At 40.5% G+C, this 17,769-nt stretch overlaps 1 protein-coding gene across 3 annotated transcripts in view; it reads right to left on the bottom strand.

Moving 5' to 3' along the window:
• Window positions 1-110: 110 nt before the first annotated feature.
• Window positions 111-17,769, bottom strand: part of pbx4 (pre-B-cell leukemia transcription factor 4) — a 33,690-nt gene continuing 16,031 nt past the window's right edge. For 2 of the 3 annotated variants that reach the window (XM_037791767.1, XM_037791766.1), the window contains 6 exons: window positions 12,051-12,295; window positions 9,849-10,039; window positions 9,537-9,672; window positions 9,116-9,272; window positions 5,569-5,655; window positions 111-4,306 (listed from right to left, as the gene is read on the bottom strand). In XM_037791767.1, coding sequence (XP_037647695.1) covers window positions 5,612-5,655; window positions 9,116-9,272; window positions 9,537-9,672; window positions 9,849-10,039; window positions 12,051-12,295 — 773 coding nt within the window. In that variant the 3' untranslated portion in view covers window positions 111-4,306; window positions 5,569-5,611. Of the gene's footprint in view, window positions 4,307-5,568; window positions 5,656-6,586; window positions 6,691-6,800; window positions 6,804-9,115; window positions 9,273-9,536; window positions 9,673-9,848; window positions 10,040-12,050; window positions 12,296-17,769 lie in introns of all 3 variants that reach the window. The other variant, XM_037791768.1, reaches the window with a different exon arrangement.

Here is a 17,769-nt window from a genome sequence, read left to right on the forward strand (position 1 = left end):
AGGCTGAATGACGTTATTGAACATCCAGTCTAGCTAACAGACATTTAAAACGGCTCGCCATAGTTCTCCTCAGTCTCCACGAGGCTGACAGATTCACATGTTAATCATCAGATGGTGCAATCTCTCCTTTTATTACGTTTGACTATCACAAGAGCATTTTGTGACAAATTATAAAATGAAACACTCCTAAACTCTGAAATCAAATACTGAAAAAAATCACACTAAATCATTTTATTAATTTTCTAATAAGAACACTACAATTTGTCATATTCTTCCTTTTTGTTTTTACTCTTTCTAGAACAATTCTAAAGTTGAGGTATAAAAGGAGTTCATACAGACTCACGAGTCTGAAAACAGTGGGGGGTTATATACAAGAGAAATGGAAAGACAGAGGTAGAGAGAGGGGTAAATACAAGGGAAAGAGGGGAGATACAAATATACTAATAAAAACAAAGAAATCAAAAAAGGTTTAAGAAGACGTTCGGTGCTGTGGAAGTCATTTAGTCACTTGCAGAAATCAAACAAGATTTAAACATGATTAAAAGTAAAATGAAAAATTAACTTCTGTGTTTTTAGATCGACGTCGTTAAGTGTTTAGACATGAATCATTTCACCCTACTCATTATTTTTGTAGACCATCTGCTTTATTGTGAAGGTCTGCCTCTCTTCCTGTTTCAGGGTGTCACATGATTTTAATTATTTTAAATGAAGTTGCCATTGAAGGCCAATTCGTACTTAACGTGTCCGCGAGGGCCCACATTTATATAATTTGTCTTTAAAAAGTAATACAAAGACGGCCAAATGGCATAGAGCTCCTGGCACACAACGTCATGGTGCGTTACCACTCCCAACTACAATGGGAGTGTGGATCGGGAAATGCGCATGCGTGGAACCCCAGAACGCCACGGACCCTCAATTGTAGTATGAATGGAACCGCATGCGCGTCTGCGTCACCGGTAGAAGTCTGAAGCGGTCTGTGTCCGAGGCTTTAGTAGTTTCCTCAAACAAAATCCAGTATTGACTTCCTCTCAGTTGTATGCAAATGTACTTGCATATTTTTACAATATTTCTGCATTAAATACTTGAATACTTTTTAGAGTTTATGGCATTAACTTTTCCACAAAAAGGGAACTTCATTTTACAGGTCCGCAAATTTCATGGTAATTAGGTGATAATTAGCAAGTGACCTATTTGAAATTTCTTTGGAATTACTGCCAAATTATCCCAATATTTACTTCAAAAATTATTCTAAATTTTAAATTACCAGCTATTGGGAAATAGCGGAATATAATGTTTATAATAAAATAATTTTTGATGTAAATATTGGGGTAATTTGGCAGTAATTCCAAAGACATAGGTTACTTGCTAATTATCACCTAATTACCATGAAGTTTGCGGACCTGTAAAATGAAACCAAAGGGCGACATCTGCACGTTTATATTTAGTCGTCATGGGCTGATAAATTTGAAGCTCCAAGAGCATGAATTAACAATAGTCCTTATAACTATTTAACAGTTTCAAAACTTATTTTGCCACTCCGTAAACAGAAAGTTATGATTTCAACAAATAATTTGAGCACTTAATTAGTCACAAAGCATGTTTAAAAGAGTTAAAAAGATTTAGATACACAAATGGGTGGATATCTGGGGAAGTGTGTAAAAGGTAGAAACTGAAGGGAACAGCGTCCATAAATCTACACGGCAAAAATACACCAAATAATGTCCATTGGAGAACCTCAATTGATACAATTGTCTTTCCACAGCACCAAGCGTCACACCTGTAAACCCGACATTGCCACCCGGTTATGTAACAAAAAGACCTAAATAATATTCAAAATTGATACAGAGTTATCGTGAATCCTGTGACACAAAGGCCAAAATAAAACTGGCATCTCAACCAAAAACATCAAAGTTTATAAAAGAAAAAAAAAAGAAAAAATACTGAAACATTACACAAACTGTACAGTGACATCCATTACAACAGGTAGAAAAAGGGAGGGGGGACATGATAATTTTGGTGTGGCGATAACGTTATTCATAAGATACAGTCGTATGAACCGCGATGAGTAACAAAACAAGTCATAATTAGATGCGGGATATCACGTGTGACCAGCTTATAAGCTTATAAGTTTTTGTTCTGTAACATAAAGTCTGACACTTAAATCTTCATAAGGCTTTACCTTACTATCAAAATGCTTTGTTATTCACATAACAGTTAATGTATAAAATAGTTCCAAAGAATGAAAATCCCCCAAAATGTTTGTCTTAAACAGGAGTTATACTACGCCCAGTGCTGCCTCTTTTTTGGTAACAGAGGAGAGAGAAGAAGCCCTTGCCCAATCGGCTATAGAAGTAAAAACTTGTGGTTTTACCAGAAGGTATTAAAAGGATGGGTTAAGGGGAGAGCATACCTTCTATGCTCACAATCAAATTACAGGTGTGATATGACAGTCCTCACTCCACCCACCCTCCCATGACGCCCCACAAAGAAAAACCCCTAAAATCAAAAATCAACTCGAGGCATGACAACACCACACAGAGAGACACAGATACAAATATAATTCCCTCCTCTCCTCGAACTGAAAAGGTGGCTGCGCACCAACTTTAGAGAGACACAGAGTAGCATTATTACATTGCTGAACGTGGTATTTTTGGTTTTGGTACAACAGAAGGTTGTAGTGTGTTGCCTCGGGCTCGTAAAATGTTTTCAAGATGGGGGGAGGAGATCTCGGTCGAACCCCACCTGGTGTGTCACCTGGCTGGCGGAAGCACCCAGTCTCTTATAATGCTTACAAAGGTCAGAGGGCACCAGCCAGTTTGACTAAGACATCCCAAGAACACTGTACACACGCCCACACAGAGACACACACATCATTAGCAATACATGATGCACTTTTTCCTTTTTGGTCTGACTGTAATAATTATACCCTTTTTATTTATTTTTTTTGTTAATAAAAACGAAGCTAAAAACTTGGAAGGTTAAATGAAAACAATAATATCACGCCTAGAAAGTCCTACATGCATGGAAGACAGTCACGTTTCTAAATTCATGTCCCAATAACACATCGATGCCCCACAATCTTACCGCCCGTCTCCTTAACGTCATTTAGATGCTTTTATTGAGCTCATTTTTGGTGGTGGCTGGTGCATTCTTGGTGAAACAGCATTAGAAAATAGCCTACAATCAAATAAACTAGTGGACAGAAAGCAAGAAGTAAAGTCTACAAGCCATCTACCAACACCCTCTATTGGTTAGCAACAAAAAAGGGCTATTAGTTACATCCACTCAACCAAAGATATTCTCCTCTCTGCCCTTTCCTCCTCCTCTCACCAGCCCTATTATCACCTGCCCTGCCTGGTTTAGAACAGTGATCCCCTTAACTACCCGCTTACAGGTAGAGACACCCATAACAAGGATGCTAACGTTTGTGCTTGACACATCTTTTTTTATGTCAGCTCACTATGAAAACGACTGAAAAGTTGTGAGGTTTATGGAAGCGGGGTGCACGCACGTTTGTGCGTATCTCAATTATTCACTTTGTTTGAAATCTCCAACAGAATGAAACATCGAGCTATAAAGGACTGGAAGATATAACAGTGTCTTGTGTTGAGTTGGCAGAGGGTGATCTCGGGAGGAACGGATGTGTTGACAACTACCGGGGCAGCACTTTGGTACGAGCAAGGTGAGCAGAGCTCCCTGGTGATCCGTATCAACAGTTTGGCCATCAAACGCCAAAGGCTTCAAGAGATACAGGCAATCACACACAGTTTTCCAAAGCAAAGGGTCGAGTGCAGAGGTCAACAGCACATGGACAAGCAGTGTGAGTACTGTGTGGAGTTAACGTGCATATACACAATGTACAGACATCATGATCATCTACACAGCTGGGTCAGTGGTTTTTCAAAAAGTCCTTGATAGTAAAGGTGTTTTCTATCTGTCTCAGCATCAGGAAGCTCCGTCCCTCTTTTTTCATTCAGAGTTAAGGAGCTTCTAGCATTGAAGTGGAGCTGTGGGGGGGGGTGGAGGGAGAACTCCTCCTAACTACTGTTTGGCTGTCCTGTGTTCCAGCACAGTGTGTGTGTGTTTATGAAATGCGAGCACAGCCCTGTGTGGCTGTCCAGTAGAGAGACAAGGGAGTAGTGAAAAATGAAGACAGAGGATGGTAGTCAGAGCAGACCGCGGTGGGAATGGAGTGATGGCAGGGAGAGCCACCGAATCAGTTGGAGGTGTCGGAGTGGACGCTGCCAGGAGGACCGGGAGGAGAGGTGACCGAGGGGGGGTTGGTGGTGTCCTGCCAGCTGTTAGCCTGCAAACGGTCAGGAGAGAGAATATTCTGCATCAAGGAGTTTTATAAATTAGTCGTCTAAATCAGCTATATTTGTGCTTACTCTAGATGGCTTACTGGTTGCAGACAAAATCTAACTACAAATCTCTGTCTGTACATTTGTCTGTGTGTTATTCACATATCTTGGGAACCGTTCATCCAATTTACTTCTCACGTGGCGGGTGTATCTCTGGGGATCCAAGGACGTGCTTTTTTTCAAATTTGGTGCAATTTGGACAGTTTCAATATTAATATATTTTGAATAAACAACCACACAGCACTCTGTGCCGCAGTGGGGGCGGGGCTTCAGGGCTCTGCGGTCTGAGTCAAGCATGTTGTCTGCAGCGGGCAGACTGCAGCTTAACGACTGCCATTCACTTTGGCTGCTGGATATACTATATAGGAAGTTACAACCGAACTCTTCTTCACTTCCCTAGAGTCAACGAGCGATGAGCGGTTCTCTACAATGCTGCAAGCAGCACTTTCTTGGGGCCAAGCTATCGGCCCCGTCTGAACACATGTGCTCCGACGGGCACGAACCCGCGACAACGCTGCAGGCTACTGGGAGCCCAGTAGTCGGCTCGCTCCGAACGAGCCCGAGCAGCAATAACAGGAGCCACTCGGTCCGCTCCGAATGGCCATGCCACGAACGGGCACTGCACTAGTGCTATTAATTCTAAGTACAATTTATCTGTTAAAACAAATAATCTGATTACATTGTGTTTTTTAATCCTCTCAAGTAACCAAGTTACTACTTCAAGTTACTGAGAAATCAGGGAACGTGTATGTATACTTTTACACATATACGGCATATGGCAGAGAAAATGGCATTTTCAGGAAAAATCGAGCTAGGGAAAACATTTTTTCTAATCCCCTTCCCTGATTACAGAAACCAGGCTTCTTGTTTTCTTGATGTTTAAGAAATCAGCTTACTGGAGGAAGACGACTATAACCTAGTTACTTCAGTGCATGTAAACGCACCGATTTTTCAGCCCCAAGTTATAAATTCCTGAAATTAAAGTCTCCTCTAAAATTATTTACCAGCAAAAAGCAGTTATTGATTTATTGTTACAGCTTAGAAAGCATTGATTTGGTGATTTGCAAGGTAAAGACATCTAGATGCTGAGGTTAAAACTGGCCTAAATTAGCTTCAACAGTATATTAACCATTATTGTTTTTAATGGCGAAACTGCAAACTTATTCATTAGTGACGCTAACAAAAAGAGCTTTTAGTTGGTACTCACATCCAGGCGATGAGGGGTGTAGAGGCCACTACCCGACAGCTCCTCATAGCCGCCCGTCAGGTGTGTAGCACGGTGCAGGGTATCCACCTGTCAGAGACAAAACACACCCCCAAGTTTCAACACATTTAGACAACAACCACAGGCTGAACAGAGGAGCGGCGGCGTCCACAAACCTCTACTGTATGCATCACAATCAGTCTGTATTACTGACTGCTTTCCTGTTAGTGAACTCGTTTTAATAACGGTTGTTTTTCAGTCAATGCGATCACTAAACGTTGTGACTCACACATTAGCTTCATGACTCTCCATTAAACCCCTTCTGCTCTAATTTCCATGAAATGAAAGAGTGCAATTGAAGCCAAAAGCCAATCTTACACCTTTTGTTTAGTGTTAAATTCCTGGACTATAACGAGCTTAACAGCAGAAATCTGTGGACTCCTCCAGAACAACAAAACTGTATTATGTCTATTAACAAACAACAATCACAAGGACACATTTCTACATCAGGGGGTGAACATATGGAGAGATGGGATGGAGGAATGTGTGGAAAGGGAAAAACAAGGACTAAAAAGGCAGGTGGCTGTTGGAGGTGCAGGACAACCTAGAGGTAGAGAAACTGACCATTAATCAGAGAGGTGCTGGTTCAATCTGCAGATATTCCAGCTCTATGTTGACAACTAAAGGAGTCTCAAGGAAGGCCCAGATGTCTCTAAACTGGTCCAGCGCTCTCTTAAGAAATACATATGTGTAGGGACTATGTGTACATGTAACTATAGAGGGATAAGCAGCAACAAACTGACATTATTCCTCTCGAGTGAAGCTCTTCAGGGCAAAGAAGGGTCAGTTTGTGTGTGTTTGTGTTGGGGGAGGAGTTGATGGGGGTCAAAGGTAAAGTCAGGACGGGATCTGAGGAGAGGTCGAGGTCGAAAGGAGCTAGGCTAAGGGTAGGTATTCAGGGATTCTGGATAGCTGGGTTAACGGCATTGAGGTCAGCTCTGCAGCTGTCCTCAGTGCATACCTGCGGCTGTAGAGAGGGGGCGATGTTGAGACCCTCCCCGTTGAGCGAACGCAGGCCGAGGTAGGAGTCGCCTGTGTGAGACAAACTGTATGACCCCGGTGACCCTGTAGGCAATATATATAGCCAATATCCAATCAGCTCAACCACAGTGCCATGGGGTCAAAAGGTCAGCACTGGTCACGGACATTGACTGAAAGAAGTAAATTCTAATAACCAGCTTCAATATGCGGGTCAATGTTATCAGCTTGGCGTATTGTGAATAAATCATTTTACAAGCCAGCTGCACACACCAACTGCTGAAATGTGTGCCAGATGGAAAATAAAACCATAAAAAGGATGTTTATGTAATTCCAATACTTGAAAGCACACATTTTACAGCGGCAAAAATACATTTTTGTCTAAAATAAATGTCGTTTCTTCGGCTGAGTTGTGCTTCTATGTGGATTACAGATTGGGTTTTAGATTAAGGAAAACTGAATGGGACACATTTCAGAGATGGTGGTCATCGTGGGCTACAGTCAAGTCGGGGCTGGGCAGTAAGAGGACACGAGGCGTTTCACTTTCTGGACGTGTAATAGCTATAGCATACTTCAAACAAACAAACTGCTGCTCAAAACGCCTGATGGTGACAGAAAGCTACTTTCAGACAGAAAGATTCATTGCTCGTGTTGTTGTCTGCTTTAAACACATTTGATTAATGAACTATGGAGCATTGCACAATGTCTTCAACGCTTTCCTTTTTTCTCCTCATACAAAAGAGTCCTCTGGTCAATGCTGCAGCAATAACACTGTTTAGTCTGTGAATCTCGACTGGTAACAATAAAGAAAATGGTGCATTTCTGACACCATCCAGTCTCTTAGGCCTAGTAGTATCACTTCTTATTTATAGAATGCATTCTCTCTCACAGACAGCTTTGTGTTTAGTCACTCTTAAAAAAGGTTTTAACAACCCGGCTGTCCAAAGTAGTTATTTTGAGTACACTGAAGCCATAAGAAGGAAACTGACTAAACGAATGATCACCTACCTTCCATTCAGCTTCCTTAGCAAATTGGGGTTATTATTATATTATTACTATGTGCTGTGTGTTGAATAATTGTTTCAAAATAAGACTATGTACTACATAGATGCAAAGACTGAGGGAACACACACAAAAAATAAATTAAATAAATAATGAATGGGGACGATTTGTAGAAAGAAAATATGGGAGATGGACAGAAAGCACTTGAAGCAGGTAAGTCCCTCTAGCTGATACCCATGAGTATCACAACAGTACCAAGTCATATTATAGTGTTTGAAAATATATGTTAGAAAAGCATCTGACTCACAAAACAGCACAAGATGAATGCAAATCTTGGCTAACAGACAACCAAAGCCCACACTGCACAATCTTCCAGTGAAAATGTTGTTTTTGAAAGGCTCAATGCCAACAATTATGAATTGAAGCAGAATATTTTGTTAGATAAAAACATATTGTGAATTTTGGAATTGATTACATTTATATTTTTCCAATAAATGTTGACTTTTGGACTTGACTTATTGGAAATGTTTGGATCACACGAGTAAGAAACAATCCTATGCAGCCACCACTGGAATCTAATTCTACAAATAGTAGTAATAAAGTAATAAAAAAGAATGTGGCCTACTAAGTAGTAAAAAATATTAGGGCTGTCAATCGATTAAAATATATAATCACGATTAATCGCATGATTGTCAATAGTTAATTACTTTTTTACTTAGTTACTTTTTTTATCTGTTGAAAATGCACCTTTAAGGAAGATTTGTCAAGTATTTAATACTCTTATCAACATGGGAGTTTGCAAATATGTTGCTTTATGCAAATGTATGTATACATTTTTTATTAGACATCAATTAACAACCTTACAAAATAAAATATTATATATATATATATATATATATATATATATATCTTGTTAAATAGTGTTATATACAGACTACAGTGTATTATTATGAATTTAGTTGTACTTGTGCAAATCTAATTTTGACAACCTCAGAGCAGACAAATCCTGGCTAAATCCACATACTAAAAAAAGTTGACAATACTGTATATAATTGTCCTAACAATTTTCTTCTTTATTAGATTTAGAATCCTTTGCCATATATTTGATGCCATAATTGAGACACATTTTGCTGCCAGAACATAAAGTGACCGTGCATTACCCTTAACAGCAGTACAGAATGAGTCAAGATTGTGTCTAGGTTTATGATTATACACAAGTGTATATTATACTGTGTTGGCTAAAGACAACTTTTTTTTTACCAATGATTTATTGCAAAATAAATAGGATAATTTCACATGACTCTGAACACAGTGTGGGCGGTTGGCTGAGAGCACATTTGCAGAGTACAGTGTTGGATTTCCTTTTGAACAATAAAGTCAGTTCATACAGTCACAGTGTGGTTCAATGGGGCTCAGTTGTGTGTGAGAATGAGAGTGAATGTAGAGGAACTGAAGCCTGTTAATGAGAAGTGACGGGGCTTGTGGGTAGACTAGAGGGAGCGTGTTGTACCTGAGTTGGGCGTTGCCGGAGAGTTAGCCTGGCTAGCCTGCGCAGACACATTGGCAGCATCCACCGCCGTTTTAACTGCGTAGAGGTTCGCTTCCTCCTGGAACTTACCAATGTTCTTCTTGTAGCGTATTCTTTTGTTGCCAAACCAATTAGAGACCTGAGGGACAGATGGATGTCAGATATGCGAATGCAATGCAATGGAAAATTCATCATCTATCCGTATAGCTCCGTTTTTCAGCTTGTTTCTTAAACTAATAACAGAAAAAAAAAAAAACTTTTTAAAAGATGCTATAAAGTATGTACTGAAACTGATCTTAAAACAGAGACAACAAATAACCTCAGCTTCCTACACAAACCGCTATAGTGTCCTTTTACATATATATCCTTTATAATAGTGGTGTTGTGTTGGTGTGCCATTCACCTGAGACACAGTGATCCCACACTTTTTGGCCAGTTCCTCCTTGGCTTCCTCACTAGGGTAAGGGTTAGACAGGTGGGAGTAGAAATACTCGTTCAGCACTTCTGTAGCTTGCTTGTTGAAGTTGCGCCGCTTACGTCTGACACACAAGAGAGAAAGAGATAATGACCAACATGTTTGAAATGTACAGTCTGACACGACTACAACATGCTCCGATCACTTCAGCCCTCAAGAAAATAACCTGTCATTCAACACACTGACATACACACACACACACACACACACACACACACACACACACACACACAGACGGACCTGGCGTCAAGGAAGCGTGAGCGCAGAATCATGACGGCCTCGCAGGTGCTCTGTTTGAGCTGCATCTGAATGGAGCTGAACTTGCGGTGGATGATGGCCACCATGCGCTCAATCTCCTTGGGAGAGATGGGCCGTGTGCGAGACTGCTCTCTCAGCAGGTTCATTACATGGTTGGTGAACTCACTGCAGGCCTGGACCAAGGAGGGAGAGAGAAAGAGAGAAAGCAGTTGAATACTACTGTAGAAGAAGACAGCCCAAGCACAGATTCTGCCCAGTGCCATGACATAGTTTTGATGATGACATGCCTCGGCTGTCAATGATCCTTCATCTTTTCTAATAAGAAATAGAGTAATATAAGGTAGGGGTGTAACGATACATTGAGTCAATGATCAACGATCCAATATCACAGATGCAAAGTGAAAATATTGATACATATCATCATCTTTATTTTGAAACTCCCACTTTATATAAATTGTATTCAAAAGAATAGATTATCTGGAGGTGCCCAGTAATAAAATTGTCAAATCATATTTTAGTTGATTTTTGTGAGTTCAAATAAATTAAACTGATTGTGTTAAATGGGCATATGATATCGTCTCACATCGATCGCAGGACCCTGAATTGAATCAAATCAGAATCGTATCGAGGCAGACTTTGTGATATCAGCAAATGTATCGTTGTCTAAAGAATCACTGTACTATTGTATCGTGATGATATTTGTGATTTACACCCCTAATATCAGGATACTTTCGAGTCAGCGTGATGACGTTTTGTTATTTTATTTAGCCATTTGTTAGCAACCAACTTTTTTAAAAGACACAAAGGCTTTGAAATTCACGAGTGGAATATTTACTGATGTATTTTATATATTGTAGAACAAAATGTTAAAATCTCTTAGGCTTGTATTAACCACAGACCTTATTTCAGGCATCTAACTAAAAAAACACATTGACTTCGAGATGAGGGAACCAGAGGTGTTAAAATGCTAACTCATTTCTGGGTTTTAGGACTCTTTCCTTTAGCACTCTATTATGAACATACAGTATAAGTGTTATACTCTTATATACTCCCAATCATTTTGCAATATATATATATATATATATTGCAAAATGAGTGGGAGTCCAGATTCTCATCATAGCTTGACTAAAGCATGCGTTTTCACACATTATGTACTGACTGGTTAAAGCTGAAGAAGCCTGGCTGGTATACTCTTTTGTTGGAATGAATGGGACCTGCAGACTCTCGGCCGCCTGAGGCATGACGTGGTTGCCGATCCCTAAACAAATTTTCATTCCAAACAACACTACAGCAGCTGATAATAGTAATTAAAATACCTCCAAAACATGGAAACAAGTAATCAGTCTTGTAGCGTTGCATAGCTGAAATAAAACCCTTAAGGTCGCATTCTAACAGCACAACAGTTTACTGTATAATTATTCAGATATTTCTAAAAGCGGATATTTTACCCAACGTTTAAAAAACAAATCTGCCCACACAACCTTCGTTTTCCAAATTTCTCCGTCCACACTCAAATGCTAAAACGACTCCAAACGCTCGCCGTAATATTTACGTCACCACAGGTGAGATCACAAGTTAAGGGTCAGGGAATTTTGTTTTCCACCCTTCTCACTCCCTGTTCTTCGGCTTCATTACAGTCATTTACATGCAAAAATGAGGAATGCCTCGCCTTCCATCGACCAAAAGCACATTCAATCACCATTCGGCCTCGACATGTTTAAGGTGTTCCCTGCTTTGGCTTCCTGTGACTGGAACATTTTTCACATGTAAAGTAGTAATTAGTTCGAGCAGTGCTAACAAAACGTAAAAAGGCTGGTAGCCTGCCATCTTTGTTATTGTTTCTGGCGCATGCTCATTACACAAGGCAACAATGGGTATGCGCGAAATGAGGAGAGGTCATTTTTTTCCCCAAATGCTCCATTTTACACGTCCATACAGATACAAAGCTACAGCTTTTAAAAATCTGCACCTTAGAAGGAGTTTTCAAAAATCCCCAAAACTCTGTGGAAAATGTCTGTATACATGTAGACAAGGCCTTAATTTCATTTAGCACAAGATGATTGTTACCAGACTGACTAACCCAGGTACAGAGGAATTAAGTTTCTCTCTCGGACTGGCTGACCTACATTCATTTAACATGTTAATATTTGTGTTCAAGTATTTTAGGTTCTGCTCGGCACACACCTGCTCGTACTTCTCCAGCTCAGAGTGATAGATCTGGCGGATCTGGGCGAGCTTGGCTCTGTAGTCGGAGTGTTCAATGCTGCTGTCGGTAGGTGAGCCCCCCGCTGCTGCTGCAGCTGCGGCCGCTGCAGCCGATCCTCCTCCCTTCTCCGGTCCTGACACACCCTCTGCTAGCAGCATGTTGTCCAACCGCATGATCTGGGGATCTGGGGGGTCCTCCTCCTGAACGCCTCGTATACTCAGCACTGGACAGAAGAGGAGAGAGAAAGTGTAGGAGTTAGACATAGGCGCAGTTTGAACTTTAAGGTTGGGGGTTCACAAGAGAGATCTAGAGGGAATGTAATGTGTAGAACACAGAGAGGTTTAATGTATTGGGATGTGTGTAGTCTACATATTACACCCTCCAAACAGACACAATGCAAGTAAGCGTCAGTGACAAAATCAGCTTGATTGCATTGTTTTCTATAGGAACAAGCTGGCCGCAAGCGACTAAGAGATGCGCAGCGTGCGTGTTTGAGCTGAACTTTTGTCAGACACCCTGTTTTTATTTATTCCTTATTCCAACGCAAACTGCGCCTGTGGAGTTAGACAGGCAAGGTCAGCATTTACTTGTTTGTTACAGTCTGCCAAAGCCTTTCTAGGGACGAGAAAACCTGTTGGTTAAGAAGTTTTTGATACTGACAGACCACACATCTCCCTTCAAGGAGAGAAGGCTAATACTGTGGGTTCTAGGGGTGCATAGGAAGACGCTTTATCACTGCTAAAATTCAAAAGAAGTGCAGCCCTGTCAAAACCCAGTCAAGTTTCTCCCCTGAGTCATCGCTATGAGCGCCTGGCTGAATCCTCAATGAGCCTGAACTTCCTCTAAATCAACAGCAGAGGGCAGTGTGGTCCCTCCGTGGCAGGCTGCCAAAGATAAGGGCATGAGGCATGGGACCAGTAATGGGAGTGCATGTGCTGTCACTATGAGCCCCAGTGGCCATAAGTATAGTTATCAGTTGCTGCTCTCCACCACTGCATTATACCAGGACCTCTGTCAGCCTGCAGCCATGCTCTCATCTCTCTCTCTCTTTCTCACACACACACACACACACACACACACACACACACTTACAGATACCACTCTGTTACTGAAAAGTTTACTACAGACAACCATCTTTTCTTCAGAGCCTGAGGCTTTTAACACCTTTTGCCCCTTTTGCCTCTCAATCATTCAACTTCAGAAAGTAAGAGTAGAAACTTCACAATTCAATGCCTTGGGTCACATTATTTACTAATAGTCCACTTATTTAGTAAATCGTAATAATGATATGAAAAGTTGTTAATACTGTATCAATACACAAATTAAGTGGCCTCGCAAAAATGTTCTTTTGTTGCATATATTTACAAAGTGCTTTTATTGCTAATTTTTTAAAAATTACAACACATTAGACTTCAAATGATTAGTTGATTAATCAATTAGCTAATTGACAGAAAATTTTACATTTTGATAACTGATTAATTGTTCCCTATATGGCTGCAACTAACGATCATTTTCACTATTGATTACTCTGTTGATTATTTTCTCAATTAATCGATTAGTTGTTTGGTCTATAAAATATCAGAAAATGGTGAAAAATGTCAATCAGTGTTTCCCAAAAGCAAAAAGTTGACGTCCTCAAATGTCTTGTTTTTTTCCACAACTCAAATATATTCAGATAACTGTCATAGAGGAGTAAAGAAACCCGAAAATATTCACATTTAAGAAGCTGGAATCAGAGAATATGGACTCAAATTACCCAAATCAATCATCAAAATAGTTAGCGATTATTTAATAGTTGATAACTAATCAATTAATCGTTGCAGCTCTAGAGGATTCCCTGATTCTGATCTGTTTCATAACACTGTAAACTGAATATCTTTGAGTTGCGAGCTGTTGGTCACACAAATCAAGCAATCTGAAGATATCTCCTCGGGGCTCTGAGGAATTGTGATGGGCTTTTTTTTAAAACCTTTTTTGAAATTTTGTAGATTAAACACCAAAAACAAATTAATCACGAAAATGACCTGCAAATGAATTGATAATTAAATTAATTATTTGTTGCAGCCCTACAACACATCTCCACTTGCAGAGAACGAAGATATTATCACTAGGATTATATTGCCAAGATTAAGTTTGTGTACAATAGTATACTAATGGAGACCAGTGCAAAAATGTTAAAATGTGAATAGGGAAATATTGGTTTAGTCACGAATAAACAAACTAGGTTGTCCACATTTATGTTAATCTTTATAACTAGAGACTAAATTAAGGAGGTAAAAGCCAATTTAAACAGCAGTGAAACCAGACAGGATTCTGAGGGAGACAGACGCTAACAATATGGATGACAAGATTAATCCCAGTGGAAACTGGGTTAGGCGTTTGTCCTCCTTAAGGATTACGCTAGTTAGTCAAAGCTCATCATCAAAGGTTAGGGGGTGCATGAACTCACTCATTCAGAGCTGCTCTTCTTAGCACAACTTTTACAATCTTGTGATTCTTTATGTTGTTGTCAAAGTTGTCCCTAAGAGTGGCGCTGAATATAAAAAAAAAAAAAAAAGTTTGCAGCCGTGGAGCAGCAGTCAGAGCTAACAAATGAGCAGAGCTGTACTGTAGCACTAACAGATGTGAAAGAAATGAGGACAAAAACAGTTTTGCTTAAAGTTTCCAAGTGCTACGGAGCAGATGAGTTTTTGCTTTTTCAAACTTCATTTGATAAATGAGTCTGTTCCACCATTTAAGGCCTCTCACGGCAAAAGCGTCCAACTTTCCCTCCCCTTTTTTTTTTTTCTTGTTCCTTCTTGCCTTTTTCTTTCCCTCTGCTTAGGTCTCCTCTCTCTCTCCGAGGCACATTCCTGCTCTGCTGCTCCCCCATCTCAGGGCTCAGGAATGCAGCAGACCCAGCCGCCTGAACTAATGACCCTGATTCGCCCATCTCTTTCCCTCCTCTTTTTCTTTCTTTTAAGCCATTCACAAACGATCTCTGCACTTCCTCTGCACCTATGGCCAATTTATTGATCAAGGACCAGAGGTGTTTGTTTTGTACCTGTTGAATCTACGGGATTATTCGGATACGTTGCCTGCACTCTGATGGAAAGTTTTGTGCGTACTGCCATTCCGTCACGGTCAGCTCTGATTGTATGTAGTAATGTGTGGAGTTGATCTTCAGCGTCCATTCACGGAGAAGTACAACTGACCTACAGTGAAGAGGGCAACTGTGGCTCTTGAAGCTTCTCACCTCTCCCCCCTCCCTTTTGCCCCCACTCCTCATTATGGCCCCCAGCTGTAGCCTAATGCCCCTACATTCCCCTAATTACTCCAATTAAGCTGTGATTACCCACAATTGCACTCATGCACAGTCTAGTGGCCTAGTGGTATTATAGCAGCTGTTGAGATGAGTTAAGATACCGCACAGAAAAAAAGACCATATGACATGGACGCAGGTAAAAAGAAGCACAACCATGAGACTCCTGAAAAATACAAATAATAAAAATCTACAGGTCTGGGAGCCGGCTGGCTGTTTTGCCAAAATCTAAGCAGCGTTTCCTTTTGATCAACTCGCTCCTGACATCGCCGCTGGGCTGGTTCTGTTACTAAGAGACTAAAACTGTAAGTAATGACACTTAAATTTGTTTTTTTTGAAAAATACGAAGACAGCTTAAGGCCTGCACAGCCCGCATCCACACAGCTCTTAGAAATCACACCATTATGCACACGCTACCACCCTAGCTGGGCTGTGTGGCATTGAGAGACGGAGCGAGCAACACATACTATGAAATATTCAGGGTATCCAGCTGGGCTTTCACTGCATACATAATCATTCTCATTTCTGCACAGCCAATGTGGAAAACGGTGTGCTGTGCAGACACAATATATGAAGTGGTGCAGGTAAGGGTGAACAACCTAACCAATAGTGTAGTGCTGTACATTAACTGTAATGCCTTCCACACATAGGGATAGATAAGACTTAAACGCAGTCAGTATATCATTGCTCAGCTCACAACACAAGCTTTATCCTTGTCTGTCTTTTCCCTCGCTAGCATCCCCTTTTTCACTCTGTCTCCCCCCAACACACATCCCCTCCCCCCTCTCCCTTTCAGCGCACCCCCACCCACCTCCCCCAGTGCCCCCCCTCCCTCCCTCTGTTCTCCATTTCAGTCGAGTTCTCCATGTGAGCCGCAATCCCTCATGCTGTCAGCCCCCCCTCTCCCTCTCTCTGTAGACAGACAGGATTAGCATTTTAATTGCATCAGCTCCCTTGGGTATTCTCAGCCTTTCACTGGGAGAGAGCAAGGGAGCGGGAGAGAGAGAGAGAGAGAAGCTAGAGAAGGAAAAAAAAGGGGAAAAAAGGTAAGGAGAGGGAGAGAGAGAGAGAGGGTAGAAGGAGAACCAAGGAGAATTGAAAAAAGGAGTCACAGGAGAAGATATGTGTGCGAGAGAGGAAGAGACGCAAGGAGAGAGAGAGAGAGGCTACAGAAATATACAGAATCCAGACGTGCCAGAGAGCGAGCGAGCCAGAAAGAGTGAAAAGATAGGACTGTGAAAACATCAGTTTTTCCTTTCATTACAGACAGAGAATTCAGATAAAGAGAATGGGCCATAGAAAGATGGTTTTCACAATGAAAATATGCTACATGAATATGCAAATTTACCTCACGAAAAACAAATCTCAACTGCAGCTCTGGAGATATGATAGGTAAAACCTTGTATACGGATTAAAACGGTTTGCAGGATATAAAATGGTGTGGGCAATACAAATGTAGCTAAGGAAAATAAAAACTGTGGCCAATATGCCTGTATTAAACTACTCTTTCAGCTTTTCACCCTTAAAAACAAATAAAAACTTAGGGGAAGAATTCCTGTATGATGCATGGCACTGAAGATAGTTGCTTAAAACCCACCAGGTTGGTTTCCAAGTTGAATCAAATATGGCTCCAGACACGGACAAATTTTAGGTATCTTAAGTGGAAATTAGGGCTGCACGATTATGGCCGAAATATTAATCACGGTTATTTTGATCATTTTTGAGATCATGATTATGCATAGATTTTTTGGGACAAAATATTTAAATAAACAGATCACCGCTTTCATTTCCATCTTGTGCTACATTCCCGCTAATGTACAAATCTTTGCATCAAAATACGACTGATCCTTATAGAGATGAACGATTGCATTTTTTGCAAGGCTCGGGACAAACTTTTTTCTCCACCGTCCTGAAAAATAATTTCAACCGTCTCGAAGTCAGTGTTAACCATTAAAAAATCTAAATATTATCCTTTTACTTTGTTATTGTCATCTATAGTGGTTATTTGCATAAAAACACAAAATTCAAATGATAAGGAAATAAATCTTTTTTTTATCTAAATACTTGCTGCTTAGAGCTAACGTTAGTGTTAGCAAGTTAAACAGGTCATAATTATTATCTAATATATATTGCTGTGAAAACATCTCCTTCGAACAACTGTATTTATTCAAGTTTCTCGCCAAAAATTTAATTTTAATACATCATGATAACGTTATAATTTACCTTCAGCCAATACTCATTTTCTGAATAAGGCTTGAACACACCATGATGTAACTCAATGGAACCTCCGTTAGTGTTAGCTGTTAGCTCCGTTATAAGCGGGACTGTGCTAGGGAGAGACCCCGTGTTGTCGGTGTGTGTGTGTGTGTGTGTGTGTGTGTGTGTGTGTGTGTGTG

This window comes from Sebastes umbrosus, chromosome 14, assembly GCF_015220745.1.
Source record: "Sebastes umbrosus isolate fSebUmb1 chromosome 14, fSebUmb1.pri, whole genome shotgun sequence".
Classification (NCBI taxonomy): Eukaryota; Metazoa; Chordata; class Actinopteri; order Perciformes; family Sebastidae; genus Sebastes; species Sebastes umbrosus.